This window comes from Cydia fagiglandana, chromosome 1 (genome assembly GCF_963556715.1).
Source record: "Cydia fagiglandana chromosome 1, ilCydFagi1.1, whole genome shotgun sequence".
Taxonomy (NCBI): domain Eukaryota; kingdom Metazoa; phylum Arthropoda; class Insecta; order Lepidoptera; family Tortricidae; genus Cydia; species Cydia fagiglandana.
In genome coordinates, this window is record NC_085932.1 from 19612327 (window position 1) to 19630566 (window position 18240).

General features: G+C 37.4%; 1 protein-coding gene and 1 long non-coding RNA gene across 2 annotated transcripts in view; both read left to right on the plus strand.

Annotated features, from left to right (window-relative positions):
* LOC134666178 (uncharacterized) overlaps nt 1-18240 on the plus strand; it is a 163340-nt gene that overhangs the window by 95761 nt on the left and 49339 nt on the right. The gene's annotated exons all lie outside the window — the stretch shown is intronic.
* LOC134666064 (uncharacterized) overlaps nt 1-18240 on the plus strand; it is a 128113-nt gene that overhangs the window by 90824 nt on the left and 19049 nt on the right. Inside the window, exon 2 of the mRNA XM_063523180.1 lies at nt 9676-10004. Coding sequence (XP_063379250.1) covers nt 9676-10004 — 329 coding nt within the window. The remainder of the gene's footprint in view (nt 1-9675; nt 10005-18240) is intronic.

Consider the following 18240-nt stretch of genomic DNA (forward strand, 5'->3'; position numbering starts at 1 on the left):
AAAAGTAAATATCGTAATACTTATTGAAATTTGAAATGTATAAATACAATGTACAAAATATAGGTCTTTTTGACGACCCTATGTTACTAATACTACTACGGCGGCCAAATATTTACTGAAACAGTAGTAATTTCTCAATTTTCGTGGAACTATATCAGTCTTTAGTATGATTTCTCGCTCGACCACATTAGAATCCTGAGAACACGAACCAATCAATTAATCATGCTTTAGATGAATTGTGTTTTTATTCAGAGCCGCTGAGTTGTCCTACTGGAATAATTCCGAGCCCTCCGTATTGTGACAAATCATCCAGCCTTGTGTCTCCATTATCATCCCGACGATCGTGTTTTATGGGAATTTCTGTTGGAATTTCAATTTCTGTGTTAACTTGTTTCGTCAGCTTTATTGATTTGTAAGTGATCGTTGAAATATGTAAATTGTTATTGATGTTGGCTATCGTCCGTTTTAAGCACTCGAACGATCAACAGGTTTAGGGATTATTTTATTTAACTTTTTAAAGTTTTTAAAGCCATCATTAACTGCCATCGTTAAGTTCCTGTTGCTCATAATAATAGTTAGGTAAGCTCTTTAGATTATCGTCTTTTACTCATAGTGGTCATAGGCCCTAAAATATATTGATTCGTTTTTACTTTCATAATATAAAAACTTCTGAGTATGTTCTTATTTTGTAATCACAAAGGAATTGGTGTTTCCCAATAACTCCGTTTATTACTAGTGTTAGTTGCAAATAGCAATATTTTTTTAATAACATGATAGTTGATACTGTTTTTTCTACATTTAAATATGTTTTCTATATACATGTTAGAATTTATTTCGACTGACTAATCACTGTTTACTGGAGTCGTTTCATCACCTCACCGTTAGGCTAATTCGTGTGTAATTTCTCTAATGACGGCTAACAGTCCGCGGGAGTAATGCCGGGTTGCGCGCAATTTGCCCGGGTTTCTGCTATTGCGTGCGACAACCGGACCTAATGCGGTCAACTTGGATTCAATAAAGCTTTCAATTTTCTCAACGTATGTATCATGACTTACAGATACTCCCGAAGTTAAGAAAATACTTAAAAAGTCCAACTCATAAAGTAACAACTATGTACCTAAATAATGACTAAATACAAAGTTTATTGAATACATTTTGATATCCCTGTGAGTTCTCATGGTCTTCAACAAATGATCGAAGGTACCAAGTTGATGTTTAACAACAATTTTTAACACGTTTTAAGTTCTACCTGTTATTGTTCATACAAAAAGTAGAAATGATAAGTCTTGCTTGTGTATCGTCGTGTTGTTTTGCGTTTGTCAATAACACAATAAGTTTTGCAATAGGTAAAGGTGCAAATAAATCAAATTGCGCATACTTACTTAATCACATAAAAAAATATATGATTCAGCACACATAAATAAGCGGTAATAGCCAATAAAACAAAACCATAGAACTAAATAAACTCTCCAATACTTTGTTTGAAAGTAAACAGTATAAGAAGTAGCATCAAACACTTGGGGGCAGTAAAACGGTCAGTTTTACGAGGTCGTAAATCAACTATCGCCGGATCGCGTCAGAAGTCAGTTTTAAAAGATTCAATAAAACTTACTTTCTTTCACACTCATGTTGGTGTAGGTACTAGCACTTATCGAGAGGTACAAAATTTACCAAATCTCTGATCTTGACGTATCTGCTTCTTATTAAACTCAGTGTTAAATTGTAGTATAGAACCTAGTTTAATTGTAGGTAGAATGTGCGCTAAAAATTCAAACATTTCCTATTTTCTTCATGGAATTCACTCTCAGATCTTATATTGTATTTACCCATTTGGTAATGTCAGAAAGCCTTCTTGACTAAAGGTATTACAAATGGTCTGGTAATGCGCCAATTTAGGATTTCTGATGCGGGTCGAAACTTTTATTAAACAATAAAGTTTCTAACCTTGGAGTGCTGACGCACGTTTAGGCATAGCTGATAACGTGAATTTTATATCTAATAGGGGTTGTAGAAGCCTTGTTGAAAAATAAAACATTCTCTGTGATCAAGCAACGTCTTGTTATCAACAATGAATGAATGAATGAATGAATGAATGAATGAATGAATGAATGAATGAATGATTTTATTCACTTGAATACATACATATACAGCGCATGCACTTATATACTATATTCTGCCATTTGGCATGTGAAACTTGGAAAATGTTATACATATTCAGAACAGAAGGCCCTATCTATGCTTACACACAACAGATACAACTCGAATATTTACATTATTTACACATACATTACATACAATTTCACAAGTATTAAATTAAAACTTAAAGCTAAAGAATTCATCTAAGTAGACTATAAAAACAACAATCACACAATAATTTATACCATTTGTTTTTGAAATTGCTATATGTTAGGGCCTTTATCGTCGCTGGAATTTTATTAAATATTCTAATACCCATTATATAGGCACTTTTCCTTCTGACTAGAAGATTGTGTGATGGCACTGCCATTTGAAACTGTCTAACAGGTCTATTGACAACATTTTTTATAGTAGGAAAGAGATCAGGATTCTGCTTTACAAACAGTGACATTTCATAGATATAAAGGCAAGTTAAAGTTAAAAGTCCAAGTTTAGGAAATAAGAGCTTGCATGATTCTCTATATCCTACTCCACAGATGGCCCTGATACAACTTTTTTGTGCAATAAAAGCTTGATCGGCATTTACAGAATTGCCCCACATGATGATTCCGTACCTTAGGACGGATGCGATATACCCATGGTATGTCATAAGGGCTGTTTTTAACGATACAGTTTGTTTCAGCCTCCACAGGGCAAAACGGAACTTGTTAATTTTTTGGCAAACATTTGTGATATGATTTTTCCAGCAACAGTGCGTATCTAAAGTCAATCCCAGAAATGCTGTAGTGTTTACTTCCTCAATGTTAACATTGCAATGACTTGCTTTTACATTACGGGTTTTAGCTTTGTAAGATCTGAATTGCATGAATTTTGTTTTGTTTAAGTTTATCTTTAAATTGTTGTGAGTCAGCCAGGTGATTACAAATACATTATGTTATTGGTAATTATTGAAGAAGCAAATGTTATACATATAAATTGCATATAATCATTAATATGTTCTTAACATTCACTCATATGAGCGGCAGTGATAGAACTGTTCTAGTTAACTAAGTTATAGCACTTATTTTGATACCTGGGTATAAAAACAACTAAGTTAACTTAACAAATTCTTAAAAATGTAACCTACCTAAGACTAAGTACCTAACTTAGGTACTCACTTAACTACGCTTTACTAGAGCGATTTGTGTAACGATTTCGATACATTAGAATCAAAACCAGTTTACCTTACAATCTACGATTGTCAAAGCGATTAGGACTACGGCTAACAAATTATGTCCTTCTGCCTAAGTTGTGTTGCAATCGCGTCTAAACCAGAACCTTACTTACGATTTGGTTTAGCTATAAAATTTGGCTATCGTTAGTCAATTTACTATGATAATGATTCTTTATAGCTTGTCTTATAACTTATTTATGAAAAAATCATAGGGATTTATTTTTACCGTCTTTAGAAAAGGACGTGGACCTACACGAACTTGCTCACGCAGTTTACGTGGACCTACACGAACTTGCTCACGCAGTTTATTATACAAAATCTTTAAACTTTAAATTCTACTCTTAACCGTGTAAATAAAGCGAATAATCTGTAAAGAGATATTGTAAATAAGCATGAGCTAGGGACACCTGTGTTACGCATCGGGCGAGGACAAAAAAAAACACGTATCTGAGTGCATCTGGACAGCAAAATGTGGATAGGACTGATTGCAATCTACATTTTTCATATGAGTAAAAGGAATTTTTTAGTTTCTTACTAGTTTTTAACTAAATTAAGGATAACCAATTCAAAGTGAAAATACATATTAAACACTAAAACAATTTATAAAAACGCTTGATTGCAATAAATTAACTGCTACGAGTATCTTAACAGGCCTTAATGTTCGAAGCTCGGTCTTATAATTGAATTGAACAGTAATAAAATTACTGTTACCTGTTCAAAATAACTCTGTTCTCCTTGCACCATTTGACTGGTAGAGAATGCCATTAGGCATTAAGTTCGCCATTTGTACATTATTTTTATGTTTTGTGCAATAAAGTTTAAATAAATAAATAAATAAAATTATGGTTTGATTTAAGAATAGCCACAGCTAATAATACAGTCATTATATGTTTTGAGACAAACAAATTAATATAGTTTTCAAACCTGTGTGACGTGATACGTCTAGGTGTACTGTTTAAAATGCACCACTCTCCCCCCCCCCTCCACCTGACGCTCGACCCCCCCCCCACCTTGAAATGTGTCCCCGTTGGTAGTTTTTTGGCATTCTCACGAAAACTATAATAGATATCAAAAAAGTGTCAAGGACAGAATTAATCCTCATTAAATTTAGAACAAAAATGGTCTTATGTGTTTTATTATAAGTTGAACGGTATTCAAGCTATAAGTACTTGTATAACCTTAAAATAACAAAATAACCATACTAGTATGACGAAATGCAGAATATCTTCAAAACGGCTAGACCGATTTTAATAAAATATACCTAAAAAATCACCGCAGTGAAGCCAGCTATCAAACAAAAGAAACTACATCAAAATCGGTTCATCCGTTTCGGCGTTACGAAGTCACAGGTAAACACAGAAATACAAATTTTTTTCAACTGCACCCAATAATTTTGTAAACCGATTAATTTTGATCAATTATTTTAATGAGATCATGTCCCTTGAAGTTTTAGCTTTACGAAAAGTTAAAAAACATGGAAAACGGCCCAGTATTTTTCAAATTATCGGCATTTTCCCGATTTGTGAGTGGTTTCGTGTTATCACGCGCACGAGTTGCCCTTGACCCCTATAAAACGGGGGGTAGGGGAGGGGTTGTTATCAGTCACTTATCAGAAGTTGACCGGTACACATATCCGCATATTTTCCCGTAAAGAAGACCTGTGAGAAATGGAAACCACTGAAGCTGAAGTCCGCCAAGTCGTCCAGCTCAGCTCCTGCAAGAGGGGCGTAGCCAACGTTCAGTAGCTGCCACGCTGAATTTAAGTCAATCTACAGTTTGCAGAGTTTACCAGAGGTTCCAACGGACTGGATCCTTTACTTCAAGACCAAGAAGCGGCCGCAAAAAGTGTACATCAGAGAGGGACGACCGCTTCATTGTCACAACATCAGAAGCAACATTGGGCAAACCGTTCTTCTGGCCTTCTGTAGACTTTTCCTCTTCGGTCACATCCATTCAAGCATATTCTGCACACGTCCGAGAAGAGAACTGCGGTCCATTGCTCAATGGTCCAGTCCATATGATTTTCTGCAAACTCTCTTCGGGCTGTACGGTGTCGCGCCAGCAATCTGGGCCCCGTTACAGGCCTCCTGGGTGTCAAGTTCGCTTTCTTAAGTCTTCTTCTTATTGTCCACTCACTGGCAGCCACTCCTCGTATCCCACGCAGACGCTTGTCAGGTGTCGATCTCGGAGAGATGTTGTGACAATGAAGTGGTCGTCCCTCTCTGATGTACACTTTTTGCGGCCGCTTCTTGGTCTTGAAGTAAAGGATCCAGTCCGTTGGAACCTCTGGTAAACTCTGCAAACTGTAGATTGACTTAAATTCAGCGTGGCGGCTACTGAACGTTGGATACGCCCCTCTTGCAGGAGCTGAGCTGGACGACTTGGCGGACTTCAGCTTCAGTGGTTTCCATTTTTCACAGGTCTTCTTTACGGGAAAATATGCGGATATGTGTACCGGTCAACTTCTGATAAGTGACTGATAACAACCCCTCCCCTACCCCCCGTTTTATAGGGGTCAAGGGCAACTCGTGCGCGTGATAACACGAAACCACTCACAAATCGGGAAAATGCCGATAATTTGAAAAATACTGGGCCGTTTTCCATGTTTTTTAACTTTTCGTAAAGCTAAAACTTCAAGGGACATGATCCCATTAAAATAATTGATCAAAATTAATCGGTTTACAAAATTATTGGGTGCAGTTGAAAAAAATTTGTATTTCTGTGTTTACCTGTGACTTCGTAACGCCGAAACGGATGAACCGATTTTGATCTAGTTTCTTTTGTTTGATAGCTGGCTTCACTGCGGTGATTTTTTAGGTATATTTTATTAAAATCGGTCTAGCCGTTTTGAAGATATTCTGCATTTCGTCATACTAGTATGGTTATTTTGTTATTTTAAGGTTATACAAGTACTTATAGCTTGAATACCGTTCAACTTATAATAAAACACATGAGACCATTTTTGTTCTAAATTTAATGAGGATTAATTCTGTCCTTGACACTTTTTTGATATCTATTATAGTTTTCGTGAGAATGCCAAAAAACTACCAACGGGGACACATTTCAAGGTGGGGGGGGGGTCGAGCGTCAGGTGGAGGGGGGGGGAGAGTGGTGAATTTTAAACAGTACACCTAGATGTATCACGTCACACAGGTTTGAAAACTATATTAATTTGTTTCATTTTCCCATACATTGATTACATAGAATGACTCAATTATAAGTAAGGAATCGATCGATTAGTGTTCCACGATCGTGTGCATTACCCAATACCACAAAAGGGCTTTCTTTGACCGATTTTATCGACTGTTGATAAGCATAATTTTCAAGGCTGATTTGCTTTTGCTTTCAACCGCTTGTAAAATGTTGTAATATAAAATAAAATGAGTATGTATTTACTTGCTAATTTTACTTCTCGTCGATACATCCTAGCCATGTAACTGATGTAACCATATCCACACTAATTTAACATCTCGAGACATCACTACTTCCTTCTCTGTCGCTGGGGCCGGTTCGTGCACGTGTGTAGAACCCGTTTCGCCGACCCAACATTTTATTAATTTGTGTTTCTTATACTTTATATTGTACTGGTATCGCTGGTTTCTTACAGGTACAGGGATCGGGAGATTTTCAATTATATCCTTGTAAAAACATACCTATATCTATAATTACGTTGGTGATTTATATGACAACACTATACTTTCAAACATGTTTACTCCGCGGTTATATTATTATGTATTTAATACTGGACTAACAGAAAATACCTTTGCATTCTTTAAGAGCTAAGACAGCAGTCAAAGAAAATAGTTAGAGGTTATTTTTAATTTAATTCTTCACTTTTGTTTTATTTTACAACAAGTAAAAACCGGGCAAGTGCGAGTCGGACTCGCGCACGAAGGGTTCCGTACCATAATGCAAAAAAAAAAAACAAAAAAAGCAAAAAGAAAACGGTCACCCATCCAAGTACTGACCCCTCCCGACGTTGCTTAACTTTGGTCAAAAATCACGTTTGTTGTATGGGAGCCCCATTTAAATCTTTATTTTATTCTGTTTTTAGTATTTGTTGTTATAGCGGCAACATAAATACATCATCTGTGAAAATTTCAACTGTCTACGGTTCGTGAGATACAGCCTGGTGACAGACGGACGGACGGACGGACGGACGGACGGACGGACAGCGAAGCCTTAGTAATAGGGTCCCGTTTTACCCTTTGGGTACGGAACCCTAAAAATCATTAACAGCGGTCTAAAATCCATATTTTTCTGTAGGTAAGTAATACATAGATTTAAGTATGTAGTAGCTTTTTTGTCCAATCTCGAAGCTCAGCCCATTTGTATCGACGATAGCAAATTGCCTGCTTTTGTCCTGTCCGCTCGCCCGTGCGTTGTCTTGCGTCTTGTCATCGAAGTTCCGATTGATTTGTTCTCTTTGTATGTATTTGTTTAAATCACCTTTTTTTTTTTTTTTGGAATCACGGGCCTGTAAATCCCGGTCTTTTGATAGGCTTGCGTGGGGACACAGATCCAACACGTAGAGGCCCTTTGGAGAGCTTTAATGTCATGTAGAACGCCTGCTGGAACCCGTTCACAGGTGCAACAAAATCACCTTTATTCTTATGATACTTAATTTTTTTCTTGATGCAAATTATTATTGAAATACACAAAAAACCTTTTCCTACAGATTTTTTTCAGGGTATTTTTTTTCATAAAACAAGAATGTGTAGAACGGGAAACAATGAAAAAAAAAACATTAAGTAATTAATTGATTTTGTGTCCATTCCATATGAGATTGAAATGAAATCCAAGATCATTTTAATAAATATTGATAGAGAAGTCTCTGGAACAAAAGACCTCAAATCCAGTGACTGACAATCAACACAACCGTCACGACCTGTTTCAATCACCTCTGGCCATTTAATTTATGTAGAAGTGCGGTAAGCTAACTAACTTTATTTTAGGTTACGTGTTAATGTAATATAAAATAAATGCAAACGTCGTGACTAATTTAATCTTTATGAATAGGTATATATCTTAGCGATGCTGGAGTAGAGCCCTAATTCGGTTTCGGTTTCGCCTTTAATCGGATCAAGGTCTTACTTGGTGCAGCTTTATGAGCCTTCCTCACAGAATAATAACCAGCTATGAGAACACCTAGAACACTTGCATAGAATTTATTGCCTCCCACACCATCTGTTTATTATACTCACCCAAATTTTAAGATTAGGCAACAAATTATTATTAGTAGGTAATATACCTATATTTTGTAGCGCTAGAGTAAGTTTCAATCTAAAAATGCGTAGTGTGTAGTGAGAAGGAGCTTTTTTCTACTCCGGTAGAAACTTTAATCAGTGATATCGACAACACCTTCTTTTGAAAGATGGTCCAAAACTATACCTATGTGTCTGAAGGTTTCATTAACCTGCTAGCAATAATATCCTGATTTAGACTTTATCAAATATATACTTAAACGCCGCTTTTGGCACTGTATGGTCAGGTCATTCAGAGCTTCATTACTAGGTACCACTAGTACTACTACCACTACTATACTATTAGACTATTACGGAGACAATAGTCATATAATCTTTAAGTATAATACCTATATATTTATGTCTTCTTTCTTCATCAATCAAATGTTGCAAAACATCTAAGGTAAACTTTTTATCAACGGTCTGACACGTGTATCTATAAATCTGTACATAAATCAAAATGTTTATTAGCGACCTACGTGCTCTGGCGCATGTCGTGGGTGGAACACGGCGCAGGCGCAAACTGCTCAGCTACAGGCTCTTGCAAATGTCTGAATAATGACCAAGACGAGTAAATCATACCAAAAAGCGTCCCTCCGAAATAAAATTTATGTTGGCCTAAGTTAAAATATTTATGTTCTATGAAACTAAAACCACGCTGCCGTCATATAATGCCACTACATCGCACTGTAATACAGGGAACTATAAAATTATTAATTACCTAAGTAATTTAGTTTTTATCTTGTTTGGTTTTTTGGTCCCAAAAAATGTGACTTTTATGTATGAGATAAAATTTTTGTTTTTAAAGTATTTTATATATTATATAAGTACTTATAGCTCGAAAGACATACAATAGCACTCGACTTTTTTACAAATAACATCACAACTAAATTATTTTTGACCCAACTATGACGTCGCAAGCTACAGAGTTGTCGTTTAGAAAAGGTCGAATAATCCTAACGTTGAACTGTTGGGCCGGTTGGGCGCTAGCACTTTTTATATTTGCTCGGCTCCGTTAATATGAAAATAGTTTTTAAGTCGTAAATAAGAATAGGTATGTAATAAGTTTCCGTCTCTTTTCAGATGCTGTCCGACCTTACCACTCCGAGTCCGACATCGACCGTCCAACCATCGAGCCCCAATGCCGTCTCTCCGCCTCATCCCCCCCACTCTCCCTGACCTTCGACGACCTGGAGGACGACGTCTTTATCAGTCCCCGGACAGATAACGGCAATGATCTGTTCGCCACTAGAAATGTCGAGATATTCGGATACGGGAGTCCGAGGACGCCTGCAGGGGTTCTGCTGAGTCCGCGAAGGGACAGGACGTTTACGTTTCCTGAGACGAGCGAGAAGCATTGGAGGGATAAGGGGGGGACGGATATGGCTGACGGCGTGGGAGACACTGATGTGGTAAGTCATAACATAACCGATATATTTTTTGTTCAAGAGAAAAACTGTTGAAAAGGAGGCAGCTTCTACGTGGATGAAGACAACTGGCGGGCAAGCGGGTACAGGCTAATTTTCGTTAAGTACTCGTTAGGTCTTCTCATGGTGCCTTATCCTATCGGATGTCGGCGATCATCATGCGACAGTTTTCTTTGTTCTTTGCCGTTCTAGAAAGAGTGGCGGCGTCCTTGGTATCGGTCCAATCCATCGGTCCAATAATATTATTACTTCATGTTCTAGGTATTCCTTTACCTCTTTTACCTTCTATTTTACTACTACTACTACGTGCTATGTACTACGTTACTACGTCTAGATAAATTACATTATAGGATACAGGAACGATGCAGGAAATGTTAATTTTGCCCCAACAATTAGTTTACTTTGTAAAATGATAACCTAAAATCATATACTTATTACGATTTGCGGTTATTCTCCGAACCTATAACGCCGAAGCAAAATATTATGTTTATAAGGCGTTTATCTAAAATGCACGTGTCTTTAAAACCTTTGTTTGACCGCAAAAATGATTCACCGATGGGTCGATGAGCCGTTCATACCTATTGTGTCGTGTAGTTTTAAATACTACAGTTATAAAGTCGAGTTTCACTTGATCTGGTTTTATATGCCGTCACTTGGATAAGCTTGGATATGGAGAGAGAATTTAATGAATTCTCGGAAATGAAATAGGTGTCGTTTTATTTTGCAACAACTTAGTCATTTATGACTGCAAAATACCTATTAGGGACCTACTCTACCTTTAAATATTTGGAATGCAGTCGTATATATGATATTTTGCAAACATGTTTTTTTTTGAACTAATAGGAAATTAAAATTTAAAAAATATTAATTGTTAAGCTTCCCCCATAATAAATTCTACACAAATATTTAATATTTTACTTTACAGTGGTAATGGTAACTTAAGTTAAAAGCCTGCTCGATATCACACACATCAAATCCACGCTTCGTGTAATACTGCTATTTAAAACTCGCAGGCGCTGAAAGCACTTCAATCCAAAAATGACTGCAACGCACAATTACGCAGTTAATGCCGCAATAAAATAAAAAGTGCTGACTGAGACGAAATTAAATCTTTCCAATAGATGGTTTACGTTCAAATAAATTTCCTATGTTGTTGTTACAAACGGATAGGGGAGGATAGAATAGGCTTTTATAGATTAGAAAAACTCACAAAGCTAGTAGATGACTACTTAGGTAGGTATATGTCGGTGGAAAAACTATCATATTTAATATTACACTATATTTTTTAATGATTCGTCCACAATTTTTGCAATACATAGATACAAATTACATTTAGTTACCTACCTTGCCGACGTTTGCATACGTAAATTAGGCATTTCAAAAGTCTCTACTTAGAGTTACATTTATTAGAGTCATAAAAGGTGAGCAAGCATTTTTCTTTCGAGTTGCATTTATGATATAATTGCTACATATGCGTTAAGCATAATACCCTCAATTTATTATAATTCATTCACCTGCTGGAACTAAGATAAATAAGCGTAGATCCGCATAATTTCGAGTGCATGCGTACACGCATGTTGGCACGCGGCTCTGGCCGGCGTCCAACTAGGATAGTTAGGGTTCTAAGTGACAAAAAAAGGTCGCACCTTTTTTTTCTTGATTAAAGCATGAAACTTGGCACAGTTGTTCCTTATATCAAAACAAGCCGATTTCGATCGGTAGCCCGAAGGAGCCTCTCCTCTGGGGCCCGAGAGGGGGGGGGGGTCAAAGTACCGCTCCGCCCGGCTTCATTCTTAAAATTCTAACAGGCCCCGTTTAGCTAATAGGTCATATTTGGTATCAATTTCGGATAAATCAATAACGTAGAATTCATTTCTGGTATAAAAATTTAGCGATTTGTAGAAAAAATTAAAAAAAAACTCATAGTATCTAATTTTTCAAGTGTAATTTTTGTTTCTTATTTATTGTCAAAATTAAACTGGCTGGTTTTCCTACATTAAAAAAATATGATGATAAAGCCTATTTAATGCAGATTTTAAAAACATAACTTTTACATACCTATATTTAGAGGAAATCGCATAAAAAAAACTTATATCGTCTCGCGCCGGTGAATATCTTTTTACTGACATCGGCATCGATATAGACAACATCCGAAGTACACACTCTGGAGACCGATTAAAAGTATTGTTTATTGTTGTAGATCCTATTATAAAGATAGAAAAGCGTACAAATATTTTTCTATGTGTCGTTCAGTGAAAAAAGGGACCTTGGAACAAATTATCACAGAGCCTCGCGTTTGTATAGAAGCATACTCGTATTTAGATAGTGCCAACCACTCCATGGACTCCATGGTCGCTGTTCTCAATATGGGATATTACTGTAATGTTCTGCCGCCAGAGTGCAGCACTACCGACTCTAGTAAATTCATAGACTAACTTATACATGTAGATGTAGATGTAGTGTAGGGACGCCCGGTCAGAAGCAGGCGGGCTGTCGATCGCTTGTCGCGTTCATTCAGCCCAGTTCCCTGGAGTTGGAGCTTCAGGTTACTGTCCCGGCGGCATTCCCACACTATTCTCCTCAAATCTTCTTGTTTTCCTGCAGAATAAAAGGACATCTTTGAGTTTGACGTCCTTTACTTCGTTTTCTTTTAGTGTGTCTCTACCGAATGTATTATATCGCGGTGCCGCGTACATAGTACATTCTGCTAGTAAGTGTAAGCTAGTCTCCTCCTTACCACAATGTGGATAGGAGGCGTCTCTACTAATTTCCATTATCTTGAGGTGTCTGTTGAGAGTATTGTGACCTGTAATGATACCTGTCAATAGTCTCAGACTGCTCTTACCTAGTTTCAGAAGATACCTGGTTCTCCTGTGGTCTATACCTTTGATCATCATCTTCGACTGTCTGCATCCAGTCTTTTCTTCCCATTCTCTCTGTGCTTCCATCTCTTTTACCTTCTCTATGACTCCCTTCGTGACATCCGCTGACATAGGCAGAGCCGGTTCCGGACATATGTATTCCGTCTCCACCCTTATCCTCGCCAGCTCGTCAGCTTTCTCATTTCCCGTTACTCCCTGGTGTCCTGGAACCCATGCCACCGTGACACTTCTTTGCTTGCCTATCAAGTTGAGCTCCTCTCGACATTCTCTCACGAGAGAGGAGGTAACTGATATTTTCTTTAGTGCGTTTAGTGCTGCCTGGCTGTCTGTGTATATTACGACAGCGCCCTCTTGTTTTACGCTCTTCTTGATTATGCTTGCGCAGCGCGTTATAGCACATACCTCGGCTTGGAAACGCTAGCATATCTACCCAGTGGTACTGATTCTCTCCCAGTTTGAGGATCACTATGCCCGCTCCTGCTAGTTTCATCGAGCTTCTTCTTGAGCCATCCGTGAAGCAGATGGTCTTCGGGTGTCCGACTTCCACCTTCCAGTTATCTCTGTCTCCTATGTGTATTCTATATTTTTTGTCAAATATCTCCTGCCTCTTTATAAAGTCATTATTGGCATTTCAAGTTTTGATAGTGCCTCTCTTTGTATCAGCGCGTGTCTCTTGTCTACGCAGCTTCCTCTCCATTCGTTGCATGCTTTCATTCTGTACCACTGTTCGGTGGCTCTTTTCTTTACCTCAATCCAGAGTGGCTTCAAGCCTAGCATTACCTCCATTGCGTGTGTCGGGGTCATTCTCATCTCATAGCCCCCGTCATCATGAGGCACGCTAATCTCTGGACTTTGGTTAGGTCTTAGGTCTCTTTGGTTTTCTTTAATATGTGCTCTATACCACCATGTCACGGCTCCATATAGCACCCTGGGTAGTATTATCGCCTTGTAGATCCAGTGGGTCATTCCTGGCTTCAGTCCCCAGTTCTTTCCTACTGCCCTTTTGCATTGGAACAGTGTTCTTATAGCTTTAGCCGTCTGCTCCTTGATGTGAGTTTTGTACCTGAGTTTACTGTCTAAAGTAACGCCCAGATATTTCAACTCCTCCACCATGTCTAGTTCTATACCTTGTATCTTTATGGGTTTCATCTCCTTTGTTCTTCTATTAGTGAATAGTACCAGCTTTGTTTTCGATGGATTGAGATCCAACCCTCTCTCTCTACACCATCTCGGTACCTGTCTGAGATCTCTTATCATTATATCTCTTATCGCAGTGACAACCATTCCTCTCTCTAACAGCACTCCATCATCAGAGTAAGCCCGCATGTACATGCCTCCTCTGTTGAGCTCTTTTACCATTGAGTTTAGAAGTGGGCACCACATCAGGGGGGACGGGGACAGGCATCCTCTTGTCTTGTCAGGCTTGTCCTCTTCTTGGACTAATCGTCTTTGTTACTCCTCCCAGCTCCGCCGTAATGGATCTACCTTTTAGCATTTTCCCTATCCATTGCGCTATTGCCGGTCAGATGCCCTCACTCTTCAGACTTTCCTCTACGGCCTCGAAGGTTGCTGTGTCAAAAGCCCCCTCAACGCTCACTCTGTCTTCTTGGGAATGGAAGCAAAAAGCAAATGACTGTTTCCAAACTGTTCTGACAACCCTACTGTGGCCAGAATATGATTGAAACTGACATAATTATATACTTACAGTTTACTTCTTATTCATTGAGAACAGCGACCATGGAGTCCTTGGAGTGGTTGGCACTAATTAAATACGAGTATGCTTCTATACAAACGCGAGGCTCTGTGATAATTTTTTCCTAGGTCCCTTTTTTCACTGAACGACACATAAATAATAATATATGTACGCTTTTCTATCTTTATAATAGGATCTACAACAATAAACAATGCATTTAATTGGTCTCCAGAGTGTGTAATTCCGATGTTGTATATAACGATGCCGATGTCGGTAAAAAGATATTCACCGGCGCGAGACGGTATAAGTTTTTTTATGCAATTTTCTTTTAATAAAGGTAAATAAAAGTTATGTTTTTAAAATCTGCATTAAATAGGCTTTATTGTCATATTTTTTGTATGTAGAAAACCCAGGCAGTTTAATTTTGACACCAAATAAAACATAAAAATTACACTTGAAAAATTAGATAATTTTTGATTTTTTTTAATTTTGTTCGACAAATTGCATTTTTTTAATAACAGAAATGAATTCTACGTTATTGATTTATCCGAAATTGATACCAAATATGACCTATTAGCTAAACGGGGCCTGTTAGATTTTTTAGAATGAAGCCGGGCGGAGCGGTTCTTTGACCCCCCCTCCCTGGCCCCAGAGGGGGGGGGGTCCTTCGGGCTACCGATCTAAATCGGCTTATTTTGATATAAGGAACTGCTGTGCCAAGTTTCATGCTTTAATCAAACAAAAAAAGGTTGTTGCACTTAACATCCTCACTAGGAACAAACAAGCCGCGTAGGTAGCTACTACAATATTTATCATGTTCTCCCCATGTACATGTCGATAAAGAAAATAACGCTATATCGAGCACCTCTGTACTTATAAATAATAAAAATGAAATATTTAATAATAAAGGAACAAAATGTATTTCTATGAAAAGTCAAAATAAAATAAGTACAAGTTTTTTAATAGGTACGGTTAACGTACTAGTGCTCGACATGCTAATGCCCAAAAGATGACACCTTGCTGTCACCTCTATTGACAATGATAGTTTCAAGATGACATGTACTGGGACCGCGTCGAGCACCAGAACATTTACCTTACAGCTAGGTAGGTCGAATTACATATATGATGACATTGATGACAAATATATTTATTGGGAATATATACCTAGTTATCATAATATGGGGAAACGACAGGGTTGAGTGGAGGAAAGAAGAGGATGTCTTTGCCCAGCAGTGGGACAAAAATTAGGCTTACTAAAAAAAATGGGGGATACAAACTACTGACAAATCTCAATTTTGGCGACAGAAAATATACTTTGTATAGCACAAGTATTGCACACATTGTAGCAATAATGTTTCCCAATTTTTAGAAACTCGTGTTGTATAAGTAAGATTATTTTCCCGATAGCTTATAATAAACAATTTTTATAAACTATTACAATCTCCATAATAAATACCGAAACGGCAGTAAGCAAGCTATTTTGAGTCCAGAGTAGTCACAAGTTGTTGGTAGTAAGTAGTGTGATATGTAATTTGTTTTTGTCTGAAGTGGGTCAGCTGCCGCCTTGTTATGCAACACTCTATTCTATTTTGGTTTATTTGACTAATTATATGTTTTGGTACGGTATGGAGGTTTGGTTTATTTTGATTATTTATATGGTATCTGTTTAAACTTTGCAATATTTACGTAAGAGTAGGTATACTTAATTATATGATTATACTACCGCAATATTAATAAGTTTGATTTTTGACAAGTAACATAAGACTAATGTAAAATAAGCGATTACGATTGATGAGTAGGTACAGTCAGCCAAGAAAATGGTTAACGAGTCTAAAAGAGGTAAACCACTTTCTTGGCTGACTGTACAGCGGCGAGCTGGTACCCTTGAGTCGTGATTTCAAATCTAGCCCGAAACAGTGATTTTTGCACTATTATGAACAAAAATGATAAATAAATAGAAAAAGAAACTTTTTTTTAAATAGAAAAGCCGCTTCCACCCTCTTACTTCTCATTGAGCGACTTTTGCCTTTACGTTTGGCGTAAAATAAAACTTATTTCAGTATTTAGTACAGGATTAATTGTCCCGCAGGCGTAAGGGATAGATTTACGCTTTAAGTACGCCCATTGGCCGATGAAAGGGATTTCCGAAATGACCCGTTTTTACTTTTACTTTTATGTATAGTAAAAAGTTAGTGCGCAGTCGGTGGGGATTGTATTGTTCGTTACTTTTTTAATGGATGAGTGTGGAGAAGTGATTCTTATAAGAACAAACAGAATAATAATATGATTATTGTTCATGTGGGCCCCACCTGTCCCACATTATTGAAGTTATAATGGCAAGTTATGAGATACCTAATCATACATTTCATATTAATTTAGTATTATTGTCAAATTTATAACAGAAATTTTAAGAGAGCAGTGAATAATGAAAATTACGAAGAGGTCATCTTATGAAGGCGAACAATTATTTATAAATAATCTAATTCGCAAACAATTACTCGCAGCAAGATAACTAAATTTAATATAAAATCAGATTACAGTATCATATTGGAAACAAATCGAATAACTAGAACACGTATTGGCCTGTAATGCCTTCACTTGCCTGACCTTGCGCCCGCAGTAAACCCGACTGCAACTGTAATAACATCATAACGCAGGGCGTTAATGCCCACTAACACTAGTCGTGTCTTACTATAGTGCAATAGCGGGGCATTGGTATCTCTATTGGTAGATAATTCAACAAAGGAGGATATCTTTACAATTAAGTATCTACACGAAGTACTGTATGTATTGCTGTAAAATTGTATGGACACTTTATGAATTAATTTGCATATCTGAAGATGCATAAAAACAGACGTAACAACATTAGTGAAAAACACAAACACAAATCTCAAAAGTACCTACATCATTATTAGTAAAGTAAAATTCCTATCGGGTATTTATTTAAATTAGGGATGTACCGACTAGTCGCCGACTAGTCGGGAAAGCCGACTATCCGGCCACATTTGTAGTCGGCGATTAGTCGGTGACTAGTCGGCAAAAATGGCCGATTAGTCGGCACTTTATAAATGACAGAAATACAGGGCAAAAAGAAATAAACAGCAAATAATTTACTATAAGATTTTCACATATTTTACCCAAATTCCTATTTAGGGTGCCTACGAAAACTTTTGTTAGAATTATCGACCGTGTGATTGCTTTCTTATGTCCGGTTGTCGTATGAAATATTAGCATAAGGATTTTTTTATTTTTTTTATTTTATAGCGTTACTATAATATGATGGCGTGGCGAAAGTGGTATAACGATTGTTTTTTATATAAGTGCATCTGATCTGAACCGAACTTAGACGAAACCAATGATCTGGCCGACTAGCCGACTAGTCGGCCGACTAATCGGCCATCCGAGCGCCGATTAGTCGGCTAGTCGGCTAGTCGGCCAAATCAATAGTCGGTACATCACTAATTTAAATCATTAGATCAAGTCTAAAAATAAGGTGACAGCCTGACAGCGCAATTAACACTGAAATCATTCAACAAATTACGAGTAACATAGCCGATAGTAGTAGCGAAGACAAAAAACCCCATAAAAATAAAATATGTCACGTGATAATGAAATATGGGGCAAATGGGCACGGATTAATTATAGT